An 18,481-nucleotide genomic window follows, 5' to 3' on the forward strand; every position below is an offset into this window, starting at 1 on the left:
AAACTGATACTCTCTACTTGAACCACTTGCATTTACTCCTCAGCATTGCTAGGATTCTTCTAAGCTGAACATGAGATAACAGTGGTGGCAGGCTAGAAACAGCCACCACTGTGTAGTCCCCAAGATCCTGGGGGTGGAATCACAGCCATCACTTAACTGAGAGACCTACAACAGGTTGTCTCCTCCTGGGAAAATGAGATTAGCTGCCTTAGGGGGGGCCAGAAACTCAGCACAATGCAGGTAGGCAAAAATGTGTCCACTTTCTCATCTTGCCTCAACTGCAGGACTCACAAGAGCCACCATGGTCACAGCGCATCTACTTTAAAACACTGCCTCCTTGCGAGGCCAAGGATTCATGGAGAACAGAGAACACCTTTTTCTTGAGCCACTGGGAAGCGAGCAGATACATCAGCATCCTCCTAGGGAAAACAATGGCACTGTGAAAGACATCCACAAGATGGAAATGTCCGCCAACAAGTGCTCACACAGCAACTGTGCAGACACACACACCGGAACACCAGCCAGCCTGAACAACGAGTTCAGCTGGGACACGGGCCACGGAAACAGTAAGCCAGGTAAGACAGGCAGACGCTAGATGACAAACACTGTTGTGCTCACACTTGCAGGAGGTGCCTGACAGGGTCCTGCTTACACAGCAAGCAGGGCAGTATTGGAAGTGGAGAGGTATGGCCTAGTGCTGACACACAGCTTTTGCTGAAATAACTAGAATGTCTGCAAACAGACAACAGGACAGACGCACTGAGTGCTGCTGTACCAGCCACTTAATCATGGCTACACGGTCAATTTCATGTCCTAGGCATGGGTGGCAACATTGGTATTCCACCCAAACAGGCTTCTCTTCATTCCATTTTCCAGGAACTCTTTGGAGAGCCCCTAGTTACTTTATCACAATAAAGACAGTCCCTCTGTCCACACAGGACCTCACACTCTGCCCCCTGGGGGCTCGGCCTCACCTCCCCATAAGCACCCCCCAGCCCTGTTGATTTCCCTGATGCACCATCTTCACCCCACCCCCTCCAGCAGGCTCTCCCGAACCCAGGCCCTCCTCCAGCCCACGTGAGGGACGACTCACCAGGCCGAAGGTTCACAGCCACCTCCTGCGGCGTCAGCTGGATGACGTCAGCGCCCACAGGGCCCGAGCCCTTGCTACTGAGGGGCAGGCTTCGCAGGACATGGGTATTGCTGGCTGGGCTCTCGATCTCACCTCCACAGCCATTTCCGATCAGGTTGGCCTTCAAGTCACACCGGGAGGTGATGGAGCGGGCGCTGCCGAAGTCCTGAGTGAGCAAACAGAGGGAGAGAGGTGGTGAGGCTGTGTGTCCGCCCCCGCTCAGGTCCTATGCCCCCGCTGTCTGGCCAATTTTTAACCTGCTGTTGCCTTTTCATGGTCTTAAAGTGGAGAAAATCATCACTCCTGTCCCAAGCACCAGACACCCTAGGGATGAGCTGAGATACCTGGATACCAAACAATTCTGTAACGTCTGGATTCATTGCTATGTTGACAACCAGTGTTCCCAGATACCTATGTGATTGGCAGAAAAAGAAACTGAAGTGGTCAAAAGTTGCATAGCTAAAAAATTTTTCTGGAAATTTATTAATTTGCTTTCAATTTATTTGAGAAGCAGAGGGGATGATGGATACAGAGCTGGAAGGAGCTCGTCCATGCACTGGGTCACTCTTCAAATGTCTAAGACAGTCAGGCCCGGACAAAGCCAGAGACAGAAGCTGGGAACGCCTTCTGGGTCTCCCAAGTCGATGGCAGGGACGCCAGGACTTAAGCCATCACTTGTTGCCTCCCATGGTGTGCACAAGTGGGGAGCTGGATCCGAAGCAGAGCCAGGACCCAAATCCAAGCATTCCAATATGGGGTACAGGCATCCGAGTGATGATTTACCTGCTGCACCAAACGCCTGCCCCTAAAATTTTATTAAAAGATGATAGACCTGGGGGGAAGGGAGGCCAGTGCTGTGGCATAGGAGGTAAAGCCACTGCCTGCTGAGCCAGCATGCAGTGGCCACCAGCTGGATGGAGTCCCAGCGGCTCCACTTTGATCCAGCTCACTGCTAACGCACCTGGGAAAGCAGCAGAGAATGGCTACGTGCCCGGGACTCTGAATGTATATACAATCAATTCACAACTACAGAAACATTCCAAGTTACCCCAAAGTTCTCCAAGTAGACAAGCCTTTCTCAGAGAAGTAACTAAAGGATAATGACAAAGGAGCAGCAGATGGGAACTACTAAAAAGGGACAGCCTGTGTTAGCCAACTCTTGAAAAATCAGGATGGACAGAAAACACAAGACAGCGGAAAACAAGCACAAACCTCTAATTACACAGTGAATCGCAGAGGAAAATGCACGTCACTTTTCTGTAGTTTATGAGCAAGGATTTGTCACACAAACCATCACATTCTTGCGACTTCAAAGGCATTCCGGTTCTCTGGTTTGCACAGAAGTTTTTAACGCCCACATATACCAGCAATAGAAGCTTTTTTTTTCCTTTTTTACAATCACCTTATAGTTTAACTTCCTATTGTAACAACTTAGCAGCAAAGGTAACTAGCAACTACTGTTCTTGAAATAACCCAATCCTGGTTAAATGATAAGAGCCTTCAATTCGTATCTAAGATCCTTTAAATCTGGCTCTCTTTGTCTCCTGTGTTTCCCCTTCAGTGCTCCCTTTCCTATACGCTCTGTTAACTCTGCCTCTCAGATAAATAAACAAAATTTTTAAAAAGTATCTCTACCATGTCAATTAATGCCATAATGCTATAAATGGTTGTAAATATTAGGTTGAGTTTTTTACTTGATTGGGATGATACTCTGCTGGTTCTGCCTTTGGACCAGAGATGGTCTCACCAGGAAGCCATTGAACTTGCCAGGACAATAAGATGCTGGACTTCATGATTGGTCAAAACCTCCAATGAAAGAATCTCAACTGAGTTTGAACTATGGAAATACAGCGGGGTGGAGCAATCCACCGTGGTGGGGGGGGGAGGGTTTGGGGAGGGGCGGGGGGAATTCCAGTGCATAAAAAAAATGTGTGTCACATAATGCAATGAAATCAATAAAAAAAAAAAAAAGTATCTCTAGGGGCCAGCACAATGGCTCAATTGGCTAACCCTCAGCCTGTTAACGCCAACATCCCATATGGGCTGGCATTCTGGCAGTTCCCATTCCCAACCAGCTCCCTGCCTGTGGCCTGGGAAAGCAGCAGAGATGGCTTCAAAGTCTTGAGCCCCTGCACCCACTTGGAAGACCTGGAAGAAGCTCCTGGTTCCCAGCTTCGGATAAGCTCCAGCCATTGTGGCCATTTGGGGAGTGAACCAGCAGATGGAAGATTTCCCTTTCTCCCTGTAAATCTGCCTTTCCAATGAAATATAATAAATATTTGTTCTAGAAAGTTACCTATAGGGCCCGGCACGATAGTGCAGTGGTTAGGGTCCTCGCCTTGAACACGCTGGGAATCCCATATGGGCACCGGTTCTAGTCCCAGCAGCCCCACTTCCCATCCAGCTCCCTGCCTGTGGTCTGGGAAAGCAGTTGAGGACGACCCAGGGCTTTGGGACCCTGATCCTGCATGGGAGACCCTGAAGAGGCTCCTGGCTTTGGATTGGCTCAGCTCCAGCCGTTGTAGCCGCTTGGGGAGTGGATCATCAGACGTAAGATCTTTCTCTCTCTCCTCTGTGTATCTGCCTTTCCAATGAAAACAAATAAGTCTTTTTTAAAAAAAAAGTTATCTATAAAAGACAACATAATCTGAGAAGTCCTCACTCAGGCATCCAAGAGCCAACTTCTGAGCTGTTCTCATATGGACTTTTGCAAGTGCTGGATACCATACAAGCCTTGGGGAGAACCCAGCTGTCCACCGAAAACAAAAGGGAAACTGTAAACTTGAAGCAAAGACTATATCACATATAAAGCTTACCATACCATAATCTTTTACATTTGTAGGTCTAAATCTCTAAGCATAAGAAAAAATACAACTCATTGCTTTGCTAGATGACATAGTCACTATGAATAATCATGGAGATGAAGAAGTTTTAAAAACATGTGTACTAAGGAAAAAAAAAACAGAATTCTGTGTACATGAGGACTCTAAAGGAAAATAAAACATGAGCTGTTACGACAGTTTCATTGTTGTCTGTGTGAAGCAGACAGGCTGATAAGAACAAGGTGTCCTGCCTTCAGCAGAATCTGGAAGGAAGCAGCCCACTGGAATGACCCATGCTAACCTGGGGCACTCGGAGTTTAAGAAATGCTCATTCCGAAATGATTCATACATTTCCTTATAACAGGAAAAGGGTTTTTAATGGCAAAGCAAGCTCCAGGCTTCTCTCCCAACACTCTTCCCCCTCCCCCCATGGACCTGGAAAATAAGATCCCCTCCCCTGAGCTGGCCGCTGGCCAGGGGAGTCCGGTATGCATAATCCTCTTAATGGCTGAGGAATTAGGTCACAGATCTCATCTTCTCCCCTCTGCAACACTTCGCCCAGAGGGCCTCCGAGGGCTCTCCAGACCGCTGTGTTAAGCCTGAAGCCAGACTGCTGACTGAAGCGCAACAGAGGGATGCAGCCCCTGGCTAGCCCAGGACACTTCAATGCCCTCTAGCAGAACCTAAGACCCCAGAAATGAAGACGTCTCTCCGTAGCATTTTCGAATGAGTAAAACCAGACAGATTGCCCTGGTTGCCTACACGACGATTTTTGTTTGCTGTGTGTTCTTTTTAAAGGAGGGAACAATGCTATTATGTCGTGCACAGAACCCTGTGATTTTATCCATCAACAACCTTCACAACGACACTCTAAGAAGCTTTATACAAACGTGTGAAACAAAGCAAAGGATTGCACTGGACCTAGATTTCAAACAAGGGTCTCCAAACTAGGTTATAGGTGGCCAAGGGTGGCTTGGGTGAGAAAGTGAGAAAAACACAGAGAAGGAGAAGGAGCATTAACCGGCAGAGAACTCTGCAAACGGTGGTCAGCCTCCAGCGTTGCCCGGAACTTCAAGGGCTCAAGGACTCACCTGTCCTTGAGGTTGCACAGCTACACAATTTCTGAGCTCCTGGTTGGCAAACTGAGCCTTGTTTCTAGCTCATTCAATCCACACCAGGGTCCTGGACCAGGTCCAGAGGCAATGGGCTCCATGCCAGGCAGGGAGATATTTGCATGACTCTTCCTCCACAGCCCTTGCAATTTGCTTATGGGACAATCATGGAGATGTCCCCTTTCGCCCACATGCCTGCTCTGGCAGCCAACTTCTGTGCAGCCAGGCCAGGGTTTCCTCATTCTCTGGTGTGTTTGCAGCGGGGGCACACCCCAGGCCCCAGGCTGCCAGCCACTTTCCCTTTTCTCCTGAATGAGCTTTCTCGGGGGCTGTGACCAACCTCAGCCCCGCCACACACAGCTTCCCCAGGAGCTTGCTTGCTCCAGAAGTGAGGGCTGTAGATGCTTGCACTGCTCTCTGGCAGCCGGCCTGAGAGCCACTACCAGTCACATGCAAGCTATGGCTTGCCGGGTGACACTGCAAACGCTGGCCAGAACAGCAACTTGTCACTGCAGGGAAGCCCCCTTCTCAGCAGCTCCAGCCTCTGTGTGTCAATCTTCATTTCCACAAAGCTTGGCTTCTGGCTACTTGGGACCAAGCAGTGCTTTTACTGATGCGTCCCACGGCCCTTGAGACGTCTTTACTCATTCGCCAACCTATCATCTCTGTATACCAGTTTTAGTGCCTCAGTGCCACCAGCTAGGGCACCGCTGGGCAGGGTGGTTTTGAAGAACCTTCAGGAGTCAGGTGGCTCCCTCAGCAGTGGACCGTCTCTTCTGGCCTAGAGTCCGAGAACAGTCATGATCAACCTCCAGCCAAAGGATCTTGCTGCCCCGGAGGGCTAAAGATCCTGGCAGGAAGTGGGAACCCATGGGCCCAGAGTCCCTTTCTAGATAGTCTTAATTTTGATCAAGGACAGGTGCCTAATTAAAAATAGGAAACCAAAACCACAAAGACCAAAGGTATATCTTTTGATGGTTTTGACCTTCCAGGTACATAAACATCAATCAAGAAAATGTCTCAAGTTCGACCTCAGGGCCTGGGTGCAGAGGGCTTCCAGCAGCATAGCGGCTGCTGGGAATACCAAGCCAGATCAGACTCAATGCTTGGGGGCCTGGCCACAGCCACCACTGCCACAGTGAGCGAATCCTGGGTGGCCAGTGTGCCAACTGACTCCAGGCTCCGCTGCTGGCTGCCTGGCTATGAGCTCTTGGGTTCTTGAGGGTGTGGAACTGCAGCCTAGGTACGTTCATGAATGAAGTCACTGTGCGTGTTGGTGAGGAATCAATCCTGTGGGACTCCCAAAGATAGGGTAACTTTACTTGAAGGTAAGCAAGGGTACTGAGACCTGGTGGTTCGGAGGGGAGAGACCGGACGATCTGTATGGGTCAGACTGATATACCAGCTCACACGTGAGCCCTGTGTAGGACCTGTTACCACCGAACAATGCTGACCATCATACAACAGTCCATGTGAAAGGTAAGACTGGGAGCCTATCTAGCAGGGCTGGATCCTAATACCTGACAGAATGTCAGATCAGGGGGCAGGTCACATTAGGCAGGGCCATGACACTAAGCAGCACATGAGAGAACCAGGTTTGGGGGTAGATTCTGTGAGGGATGTATGGGCCCAAACCTATGGAAATACAAGTCCTGCAGGTTAGTTTGAATTGGGATGGTGATGGGCTGAGCTGGGTGTGACCATGGAACCTGCCATCACTCATGGGTAAAGCGACCAATGACAGTCTGGGCAGGTCCAGGCTGCAGTACCCGCATGTGCATCCTAAAACAGGGTGTAGGGCGGGCCAGGCCACAGCATTCACCAGCTCATACAAGGCCAAGATGGAAAAGCAGGCTATACCAGGCACTGGCCTAACACCGCTGGCATCCATGAGATCTGAGTCTGGGAGTGGGTCAAGTGAGAGAACTTGGGAAATTCCCCTAGTGGGTCAGAACGCTCACTGCTGATCACATGGTCCAGGCCTGGGGGTTAGGCAAGCCAGGCAAAGTAGCTCCAACTGTTGGTTAATCTGTGGGTTGGTTAGCTCACCAGCAAGAACAGAAATCAGGCTGGAGCACAGGTCATGCTGAGCTAAGCAATTACACCTATTGGTTTACATGAGCCAGGGACAGGAACAGACTGAGCAGGGCCAGGTTCCATCACCCACCAGTAAGAATCGGGATGGGGGCAGGCTGGGTCAAGCCAGGTTACAGCATCTAAGGCAAAGGCAAAGACAGGTGAGGGGCTATGCCAAGCTGGGTCAGAGCAACCATTGGCACGTGCATAATCGATGGCTGGGAACAGGTCTGGTTGGGGAGCTAAGAGAACACCCTGACTGGGTTGGGGTTCCCACTGGTGGGTACGGGTGCTGGAATGGGAGTTGCGTTCTGGTCTGGATATGGCTGCAGTGTCCCTCGGCACAAGTGTGGACTAGGGCTGGGTGCACCGAACTGGGCTAGACTCCAGCACCAGCTGGTGCCCTGGAGGACCAGGGTAGGTGTAGGATGGGCTAGGCTGGGTCTCTGCCCCTACTGAGCCATGTGTGAGCTGTGTCTGGGTGTGGACCAGCCTTGGTTAGGCTGAAACATCCAACAGCAAGAACCAGAATGGGTTGAAAACCAGTCAGGAAAGGTCACTGTTTCTTCCAGGACAGGAGGTGGACTAAATAGGGCTGGTCCATGAACCCATGAATTTGCAGAAGCTATGACACTGGCACAGGTTCTGATGGAGGAGCTTGGGAAACTCCTCTGTCGGGACACAGTCCCTGCAGGTGAGCACAAGAACCAAGAAAGGGAGCAGACCAGACCAGGCCAGGTAAAGGTACCCACTGGCATACATTTGGAACAGGTCAGGGGTGGACCAAGATGAACAAGTGAACATCACCCACTGGCAAATCTGAGCACCAAAATAGAGTGGGTCAAGCCAGGCTTGGTCACAACACATACCAGAACACACTACAGCTGAGACTGGATGCCAGCTGGGCTGGGCTAGGCTGTAATCTCCACCAGCATCAGCCTCGGCGAGATTGGTAGTAATTCAGAACTGTTGGACTCTCAAAATCACTTGAGCAGTGCCCTTGGAGCATGCCCCACGTTGGGGACCCTGGGATGGGTGGGAGGCTGGGTAGGGCTTCTCCCTTTATCTCTCCTTAACCCCAGATACAGAAAATAGAGCGGGGGAACAATGGTTTTACCCACCTTCCTGTAGCCCTTGACCCTTTGTGCCCTAATCAACCATGTAAAGATTATCGAAATAAAATAAATAAATGAAAGAAAGAGGGCCCGGTGGCATGGCCTAGCGGCTTAAGTCCTTGCCTTGAACGCCCCGGGATCCCATATGGGTGTCGGTTCTAATCCCGGCAGCTCCACTTCCCATCCAGCTCCCTGCTTGTGGCCTGGGAAAGCAGTCGAGGATGGCCCAAGACTTTGGGACCCTGCACCCACGTGGGAGACCCGGAAGAGGTTCCTGGTTCCCAGCTTTGGATCGGAGCAGCACTGGCCGTTGCGGGTCACTTGGGGAGTGAATCATTGGACGGAAGATCTTCCTCTCTGTCTCTTCTCCTCTCTGTATATCTGACCTTGTAATAAAAATAAATAAATCTTAAAAAAAAAAAGAAAAGAAAGATAATGTTTCAATGCCTAGATTACCAAGCTGCAAATCCAATGGATACCAATGCTTCAAATGATAAAACCCTTCTCATGAATAAAAAAAAAATTTTTAATTTTCAAAAATCCCTTCACGGGGCAGACAGTTGGTGCAGTGGTTAAGGCACCATTTGGAATCCTGCATCCCACATCAAAGTACCTAGTTTTAGTCCCAGCTACTCTGCTTCCACTCCAGCTTTCTGCTGATGCACACCGGATTTGGGGGGAGGGAGCAGGAACTGACGCCAGTACTTGACCCCTGCCACTCAGGTGGGAGGCTCTGATTGAATTCCAGGCTCCCAGCCCAGCCCTGGAAAACTGCAAGCATTCGGGGAGTGAGCCATGTGGTGGAATTTCAACAACCAAACTCCCTCTCTGTTTCTCTGCCTTCCAAATATAATGAAAACAAGGACCTTTCGTGAATGGAGGAAAATCCACCTCACTTGAATGACACCTGATGTCTGATGTCCTATGAGCCTCAGGTCCCAGAAGGCAGCAACTCTACACCAGGTGTCATACAAGGACCAATGGCAATGGTTCTTGAATATGTCACCTGCCAGCAGCCCCTTGCTCCTACAGGCCAGCCATCAGAGGCCCACAAGCCTCAGCTTATTTTATTTTAAAAGTTTGAGTTAGGGCCAGTACAGTGGTATAGCCTGGGGCATCAGCAACTTCGTAAGGATGCTAAGTCGAGCCCCGGTGCTCCAGTTTCTATCCCAGCTCCACAGAAAGCACCAGGAAGATGGCTCAATTGCTTAGGCCCCTGCCACCCACATGAAAGACCCAGGGAAAGTTCCTGGCTCCTAGCTTCAGACAGGTCCAACCCAAGCTACTACAGTCATTTTGGGATTGAATCAGTGGGTAGAAGACCTCTCTTCTCTCTATCCCTCCCTCCCTCTCTCTCTCTTTCTCTCTAACTCTGCTTTTCAAGTAAGTAAGTAAGTGAATCATAAGAACAAGGAAGAGGAAGAAGAGGAGGAGGAGGAAGTTCGAGCTCATCTGGCCCCAGCTCCCTGGTCCCAGGCTTAGTACTCTTTGCAGCACCTGGTTCTTATCTCCAAGTCCACAGCTGAACTGGAGAGCAGGACACTATCCCTGGAGTCGCAGACTCCACCCCTGAATGTAGTTATCTCTTTCCTGCAAATGTGGAAATCTTGTCACCTATCAAACTTGAGAAATAAATGTCCTCCTGATGCAAGGAACGGGTATGAAGAGGGAGGGACATCTAAATCTCAGCATAGGTTGTGATTGATGAGGCTGTTATGAAATGATGTCAATCCGAAAAACAGTAATATTATTTCAACCCCAAACAGCCTGTATCTCATGCAATAAGATATTGTAACGTAACCAATGATATGAGGCAGATTGCTTATGATCTACATCAAAGAATTGTAAAACCTAATGTACTTGTAAGGCCCCATGATACTTGGAAATGGGGAGGGAGAGCAGAGAAATCTTACATCACCCTAGAAGGTGTGAGGAAGACGGGAAATATAACCTATCAGGAACATAACAGGTAACTCATAGACAACAGACTCAAATTAGCATTAGACAATAGCAAAACTACAAAGGCATATGGGGCAATCAGGAGTAATCCTAACAACCTCTTAACAGGAGGTCATATGCATAGAGCAGGGGGGTACCCCAGAGTGGAGCAGGCGGACAGGAGGAGGCTTTTATCCCAACCCTGAAGACTCCCAGATGCTCACCAAGGACTATCAGTACGAGCACCGAGGACTACATCCCTACAGCCAAGGAGACCACGGGGAAATGAAGTGCCTTCGGAGACCAAGAACTCTGAGGTCAACCACCCCCATTTGGATCTACCACATGGGATGGAAGAAGCCCAAATCCTACCTTGCAGGATCCAAGGTCATCGGAATGACAGCCAGGATCCCTGAGCGGTCCGCAGAAACAGAAGAACAGTAAACTTCCTTCAGGACTAGGGAGAGGAGCTTTCTCTGGTCCTTGCCTGCTTCCAACTTTGGGTCCCCACCCCATCTCGTAATAACCATCAGGAGCGCTCCAGAAACCCCTCAAAACAAACAAACAAACAAAACTAGAATAGACAGACAGAGAACAACAAGGAAAGCTTAGAAACAGACAGGAAACGGTCTGCGGGGATGCACCTATACCTCACTGGGTGGGACACAAAGATTAGTTACTCCTCACTGGGGTATGAAAGATTTCTCTGCACACCCCTCCTAAACATGCTCACTTAAACTGTTGACATATAACCTGTTAGAATTATAGAGTTAGACCACCCGAAAAACAGCCAGGTTCAGTGAAATCATGCTTCAATGCTATAAACTGCAAAAGACTAAAATTAAAATAGGCATGAGACAGCTGAATAGCAATCTAAGCCATTTTAAGGTGTATAGAACACGGTTCAATGTAAACCAAAATTGAAATGTCTATGAAGAAATCACAGGTTGTGGTTGAGAACCTGCATTTTCCTATTAACATATTGGTTAATCAATACCATGTCAATTAATGCCATAATGTTGTAAATGGTTGGAAATATTATGTTGGGGCTTTTAATTGATTGGGATGATACTCGGCCGGCTCTACCTTCAGACCAGAGATGGTCTCCCCAAGAAACCATTGAACTTACCAAGACAATAAGATGCTGGACTTTATGCTTGGTAAATACCTCCAATGAAAGAATGTCAACTGAATTTGAACTATGGAAATGCAACAAGGTGGAGCAATCTGCCGTGGGGGGAGGGTTTGGGGAGGGGTGGGGGGAATCCCAGTACATAAAAATATATCACATAATGCAATGTGATTAATTTAAAAAAATGAAATGCAATAAAAATATGTTAAAAAAAATAAATCTCAGCATAGGAAAGCAGAAGCTAGCTTGGTGGCGGGGCGGGGGGGTGACTGGGAGAGGGTCCCTCTGGGCCACAGTACAGCAGCATCAGCAGGAGCTCTCAGCGTTCCACACTGCAGCATAGCACCTGTCTGAGGTCTTCACAAGTACCACTGAGCTCCAGTAAGGCACTCGTGGCAAGGGACCAAGAGAAGCAATGAAATAGAAACAGGAACCTGAAGTATCCCTGGTGGCTTCTAGGCACTCCATAATACTAACACAGAAAATAAAAAGGAGATGTTCCAAATTGAGAGAACGTTCAGCTTGGCCCAGCACTGGGGGCTGTGTGTGTTGTAAGGCACCTGGCTCTGTGCCCGCCACCTCCTGTTACATGGAGGCAAGGCCGCTGTTGGCCATGACATGCTGTGGTCCCAATGGCTTTCCCTGCCTACAGCACGGTCAGTGCTCAGGGCACCCAGCCATACTGCATCACAGTCATGCATGCAGGTTCCTATGCCTGTCCCGTACCTCTCATGACGTTACTTAAAAACCACTCTGCCCATTGTTGCTAAAGGTCAAGCTAAAATGATTGTGTGTGTGTGTGTGTGTGTGTGTGTGTTAAAAGGATGAATTTCATTTCCGCAATAGGTTGGAAGAGTTAAGAAATGGCAAGCCCTGGGTCCAGCATTTTGGCACAGCAGGTTCATTGTGGCCTGTAAGAACCACCAGTTCATGTGCATGTTGCTCCACTTCTGACCCAACTCCCTTCTAAAGGCCTGGGTTAAGCAACGGGAGATGGTCCTGGGTTAAGCAACGGGAGATGGTCCTGCCACTCATGTGAGAGACCTGGAAAAAGCACCTGGCTCCAGACTGGCTTAACACTGGCCATTGCATCCATCTGGGAAGTGAAATCAGAGGATGGAGGATCTCTCTAACTCTAAGTCTCAAAATAAATAAATCTTTAAAAAAAAAAAAAAAGAAAGAAAGAAAAGAGGAAGAGAGAAGGAAATGAAACTGTAAGCCCCCGAGGAAGAGGAGGCCCTGCAGCTAAGGAGACAGCCAGGGCCAATTCCCCAGGAGGAAGAGGAAAGAAGCAATCTCACCAAACAGGGAAAGAGCCGGGGAGAGAAGCAGGCGAGGGAGAGAGTGCTGGCTGGCCTCTCTCCCTGGGCCTGCAGATTGGGGCAGCAGAGCCCTGCTGGACTCAAGAGGAAGGGAACTGAAGGCAAAAATGGAAATCAGAGCCATGTGGCAGCAGCATGGGTGTCTGGCCCGAGGGCAGGACAAACCCTATGCTAGCTTCCAATCAGTTCATGGAAGGCACAGGACAAGGCTCAGAGAGACCCTGGACAGATCGAGACAGTCCCTTCCCTTCAGTCCAGGACGGAGCTGGAGATGGACACTGACATGTCACCTCTTGCCCAGCATCCACAACCACCAGCAGCAGCTCACAGACAACAACTCCGCCACTCAGGCGGGCCCCGTTATCAGCAGGCCCACCCAGCCCACACGGTCAGGTCCCACTGTTTCCTCCCAGGGCTACAGGAGAGGGGCAACTGCCAGCGTCATCTCACATGACCAGACCCAAGGCGAACTATGGCCAAGCCAAGCTTGAAGCTCAGGTGTCCTAACCCTGAGTCTGCTCTACAGGTATCTTAGGAAGCAAGCCAGATGCTTGGCTTCATACCGAGTAAGCCAAGGAGCCAATGACTTGGAGGGGAACAGGAACCAAAACAAAATTATCACAGGATGAAACTATTGCGAACAAAACAGTGGAACGCAAGAGCAGACAACCACATACCCAGCAGACAAACAGCCAATAATCACCCCCTATCGGCTCCACCAACCCACAGGGCTGCGGACACAGCCATGAAAGAAGCAAGTCAAATGTCAGCCCTAACATCCAGGGTTAGAAGTGTATGTTCCGAGCCAGGAGGCTGCTGGGGGGCTGCAGGACGGAGCGTCTTGCTCAGATCCCGACCCCAGCCACCATGTGCTCATGGTGAGCTGGGCCCGGGCGGCCATTGCGCCATTTGGCGCCAGGCTGTGCCTGCTGGCCGCCCGGCTGGGGAGCTTTGGGGTATTGGTTGTCTGAATTGCTGCTTAGGTAGCTCCAGGCTGATTCCACTGTACTTCTGGGATCTGAGTCAATCCTAAAGATTCCCAATGGCAGTAACTCTTCTTTTGAAGAACTACTTTTTAAAAAATTTTTTAAATTATTATTTATTATTTTTAATTCATTAATTACATTGTATTATGTGACACAGTTTCATAGGTACTTGGGTTCTCCCCACCCCTCCCCAAGTCCTCCCACCATGGTGGATTCCTCCACCTTGTTGCATAACCACAGCTCAAGTTCAGTTGAGATTCCCCCATTGCAAGCATATACCAAGCATAGAGTCCAGCATCTTATTGTCCAGTCAAGTTCAATGGCTTCTTAGGTATACTCTCTCTGGTCTGAAGACAGAGCCAGCAGAGTATCATCCCAGTCAATTAAGAGCTCCAACATACCATCAGCAAAAATTTACATCATTATGGAATTAATTGACATAGTAATGAGTAACCAATATGTTACAAGTAAATGCGAGTTCTTAACCACCTTCTGTGACCACCTCATTGACATTTCAATTTTAGTTGATACACAACATATAACATACATAACATATTACACATAACATCATATCATCTTAAATTAAGGCAAACATGTGGTATTTAACCTTTTGGGATTGGCTCATTTCCCTTAGCATTATGGTTTCCAGTTTGGCCCATTTGGCCACAAAGAACTGCATTTTGTTTTTTTTTAATAGCTGAGTAGTATTCCATGGAGTAGATGAACCATAGCTTTCTTATCCAATCCTCTGTTGATGGGCATTTTGGCTGCTTCCATGTTTTTGCAATTACTGATTGTGCTGCTATGAACACAGGAGTGCATGTTGGTTTCTCATAAAACAAGTGTTCTGGATATATTCCTAGGAGTGCTTTGCTGGATCATACGGTATGTTGAATTTGAGTTGTTTGAATATTCTCCATACTGATTTCCATAGAGGCTGTACCAGCCTGCAGCCCCATCAGCAGTGGAGTAGGGTTCCCTTTTCCCCCCCGCAACCTCGCCAACAAGTGTTGTTGGTGCTTTTATTCATGTGGGCCAGTCTTACTGGCGTTAGGTGGTACCTCATTGATGTTTTAATTTGGATTTCCCTTATTGCCAGGGAACTTGAGCATTTTTTCATATGTTTATTTGCCATTTGGGTTTGTTCCTTTGTGAAGTGTCTTCCCATTTCCCGTGCCCATTTCTTGAGTGGCTTGTTTGTTTTGACATTTCGGTTGTTTTGTAGTTCTTTGTATATTCTGGAGATTAGCCCTCTATCACCTACGTAGTGCATGAAGATCTTCTCCCATTCTGTGGGTTGTTTTTTTATTTTGTTGATTATGTCCCTTGCTGTACGAAGAACTACTTCTAATCACTTAACAATGCTGAGCGGTGAACACCTTTCATGCAAAAGGTAAGACTCAGGGCTTGTCCAGCAGGATATCCTTTTCCTGACATGATGATGGTCAGGAGACTGGTCAAATTAGGCAGGGCCATAACATTAAGTAGCACTCGAGAACCATATTTTTGGGGGGTAGATTCCATGCAGGGTGTGTGGGCCACACCCTGTGGAAAATCTAGCCCTACTGGTAGCCCAAAAGTTTGGGTGGTTATGGACTAAGCTAGGGGTGACCAAGGAGCCTGCCATCAATCACAGGTAAAGGGACCAACAACAGTCTGGACTGGTCAAGGCAGCAGCACCCGAAAGTACATCCTGAATAGGGTGTGGGGTGGGCTGGGCTGCAACATTCACCAGCTCATACAAGGCCAAATGGAAGGCCAGAGTACACCGGGCACTGGCCTAAAACCCATCGCCATGTATGAGAACTGGGTCTGGGAGGGGATCAAGTGGAGGAACTTGGGAAACTCCCTTGGCGAGTCATAGCTCCCACTGAGGAACATGTGGTCCAGACCTGGGGGTTGAACAAGCTGGGCAAAGTAGCTCCAAAATGTGTAAATTGGTATTGGAATGCAATGTACTGGGCAGTACTGAGCAAACCTTAGCCTACAAGCAAAACTAGAAACCAGCATGGAGCACAGGTCATGCCGAGCTAGGCTCTTGCACCTACTGGTCTACTTGAGTCAACGACACTAAGCCACACTGTCTAAGGCAGAGGCCAGGACAAGTGAGGGACTGAGACAAGCTGAGTCAGAGCAACCACTGGCAGGCGCACGATCTACGGCTAGGAACAGGCCCAGCTGGGGAGGTAAGGGGACACCCTAACTAGGTTGAGGTTCCCACCAAGGGTGCATAGCTGGAATGGGGGCTGTGTTCTATCTAGGAAAAAGTTGTAGTCTCCCTTGGCACTGGTGTGGGCTGGGAATGGATGCACCAGGCCAGGCCAGACCCCAACACCATCTGGTGTCCTGGAGAACCAGGGTAGATGTGAGATGGACTAGGCTGGGTCTCAACCCCTACTGAGCCATGTGTGAGCTGTACGTGGGTATGGACGAGCCATGGCTGGGCTGAAACATCCAACAGCAGGAACCAGAATGGGGTGAAAGCCAGCAGGAAAAGCCACTGTTCCTGCTAGGATATGAGGCGAACTGAGTAGGGCTGGCTCAAGGACCCCCTGGTATGCGCAAAATCTGGCATTGGGAGCGGTCCTGATGGAGGAGCCTGGGCAACTCTTCTGGCAGGACACAGTCCCTGCAGGCAAGCGCAAGAAGCATGATTGGAAACAGCCCAGAATAGGCCATGGAAAGTTTCCCACTGGCATACATTTGACATGGGTCAGGGACAGACCAGGCTGAATCAGTTCATGTCAACCACTGGCAAATCCGAACACCAGAACAGAGTGTGGGTAGAGCCGGGTTTGGTCGCGACAAAACCAGTGCACAATATGTAATGCTAGGGTGAGGTTGCCTGTACTGGATGTGACTGTAGCACCCAACCAGCACACGTGAGAACCAGGAAAGGAGGGGCAGAGCCAGCGGGGGGATTAAGGGGCTGGTCCCCTCGCCAGACAGCTGCTACTCCCACTGGAGAGCTTGGACTGGGATGGGAACAGACCAGACTAAGCAAGGCTGCAACACCTGTGCGCTGCATGTGGACTAGATCAGGGAAAAGCCAGGCTGGGCGGATTATTCCTGCTGGTGCAAGCATAAATTAGAGTGGGTGAGGGATGTTTGGGCCTAGCCACAGCATCAGATGGCAGAAGCTGGCTCTGGGGGCTAATTCTGTCAAATCAAACCACAGAACCGCCCGAAGAGTGCATAAACCAGGACTGAGAGAGACCTGGGAGGGCCTCTTAGACATACGACCTTCACCATACACTGCTTCTCATGAAAGCCACTTGTGAAAGTGACCCAGAAGTCCACTGTGTTCTGAGTAGCACACCAAGCCCCAGCATCCACACTGCTTTACGACAGCAAGGTGCTTCATATCACCCCAAACTGACATCCCTTCCTAAAGGGCCTCTAGTTCTGAATAAAACCATCCCCTGAAGGCCAATTCCTGACATAATTTCTCAGATGAGCCACACTTAAAACGACTAGCACCTACCAGTAGGTCAGCCGGCCAGGATTGCTTTGAAGACTCACACTGGCCATGCTTCATAGAAAGAACAGAGATTATTAGAAGAAACCAAATGGGTTCCCACACAGAAAGCTGGGGAAGTTTTGTTAATTGTTTGAATTAACATTCAAGAGCCCCAGTTTAACTTATCATCTCATGAACTTGGACGTGTCATGGGCCTGGGTGAGCTGGAAGAGGTGGCCTACAGGGTCAGTTGATGTGCACGGAGTGTACGGGATGCCGTGCAGCTCGTCCCCCACTTCCATGCCCCTCCTTTTCCTTGCCCCCTCCTCCCCTGCCCACATACCTCCCGGGAACACCAGGCACATTTTGGGTGGATTAGAAGACACTCTTCACAGGAGGTGGCACTGCCGCTCGTGCATATGTTGAGACCTTCAAACCAAGAGAAGAGGCACCAATTAGTTCCTGGCCATAAACCCCTTTTTAAAGATTTACTTGTTTGTATTGGAAAACAGATTTACAGAAAGCAGGAGAGACAGAAAGATCTTCCACCTGATGGTTCACTCCTCAAGTGGCTGCAATGGCTGCAGCCAAGCCAATAAGAAGCCAGGAGCCATGAGCTTCTTCTGGGTCTCCCACAGGAGTGCAGAGTCCTAGGGCTTTGGGCCATTCTTGACTGCCTTCCCAGGCCACAAGCAGGGAGCTGGAAGCGAAGTGGAGCAGCTGGGACACAACTGGTGCCCACATGGGATCCCAATTCTTGCAAGGTGAGGATTCAGCCACTGGACCACTGCACCAGGCCCTTCAAGCCTTATTAATGTGGCTTTGGAATGGGTGGGATGAGAGAAGAAAAGTGCTTCCTCACTCCTCCCCAACCATTCCCCCATCCACCAGTCCCCCACTAGGGGTCTCTGAGGTTAAAGGACACATGTCCCAACGCAGGTTAAGGCTCAGTCACATCCATCAAGCATGCACGTGTGTGGTAGTGTCTCCCACTTCTTCCACACCATACATTTAGGAGTCCAATCTGTTTGCTGCAAAACTTAGCCCATCCTCCCCCACTGATAAGGAACAAGACACTTCCACATGGAGTCCACACAAAATGACAAAAACAGTGCCCCCTGCGCAATAATGAATGATTGCTTTCAGATAGATGTAAAAGAGAAAATCCTAAATCAGATACTACCACAACAAAGCCACAGCATCCTGAAAGAAATCAGCATACTGCTTAAGGGGCCAGTATTATGGGTTAGAGCTCCGTCTACACTGCCGGCATCTCACATGCATGTGGCCCCAGTTGAAATCCTGGGTTCTCCACTTCCAATCCAGCTCCTTGTTAATGCACCTGGCAAAGTGGCAAAGGACAGCCCAAGTCCTTGGGTACCTGCA

The 18,481-nt window shown here is 49.3% G+C and overlaps 1 protein-coding gene across 2 annotated transcripts in view; it reads right to left on the reverse strand.

Moving 5' to 3' along the window:
* The window catches only part of ITGB5 (integrin subunit beta 5), a 107,237-nt gene that overhangs the window by 86,762 nt on the left and 1,994 nt on the right, over positions 1 to 18,481 (reverse strand). For both annotated transcript variants that reach the window (XM_058662005.1, XM_004577836.2), the window contains exons 2-3: positions 17,439 to 17,524; positions 1,094 to 1,298 (exon numbers count right to left, since the gene is read on the reverse strand). In XM_058662005.1, coding sequence (XP_058517988.1) covers positions 1,094 to 1,298; positions 17,439 to 17,524 — 291 coding nt within the window. The remainder of the gene's footprint in view (positions 1 to 1,093; positions 1,299 to 17,438; positions 17,525 to 18,481) is intronic.

Source organism: Ochotona princeps, chromosome 3 (assembly GCF_030435755.1).
Source record: "Ochotona princeps isolate mOchPri1 chromosome 3, mOchPri1.hap1, whole genome shotgun sequence".
NCBI lineage: Eukaryota > Metazoa > Chordata > Mammalia > Lagomorpha > Ochotonidae > Ochotona > Ochotona princeps.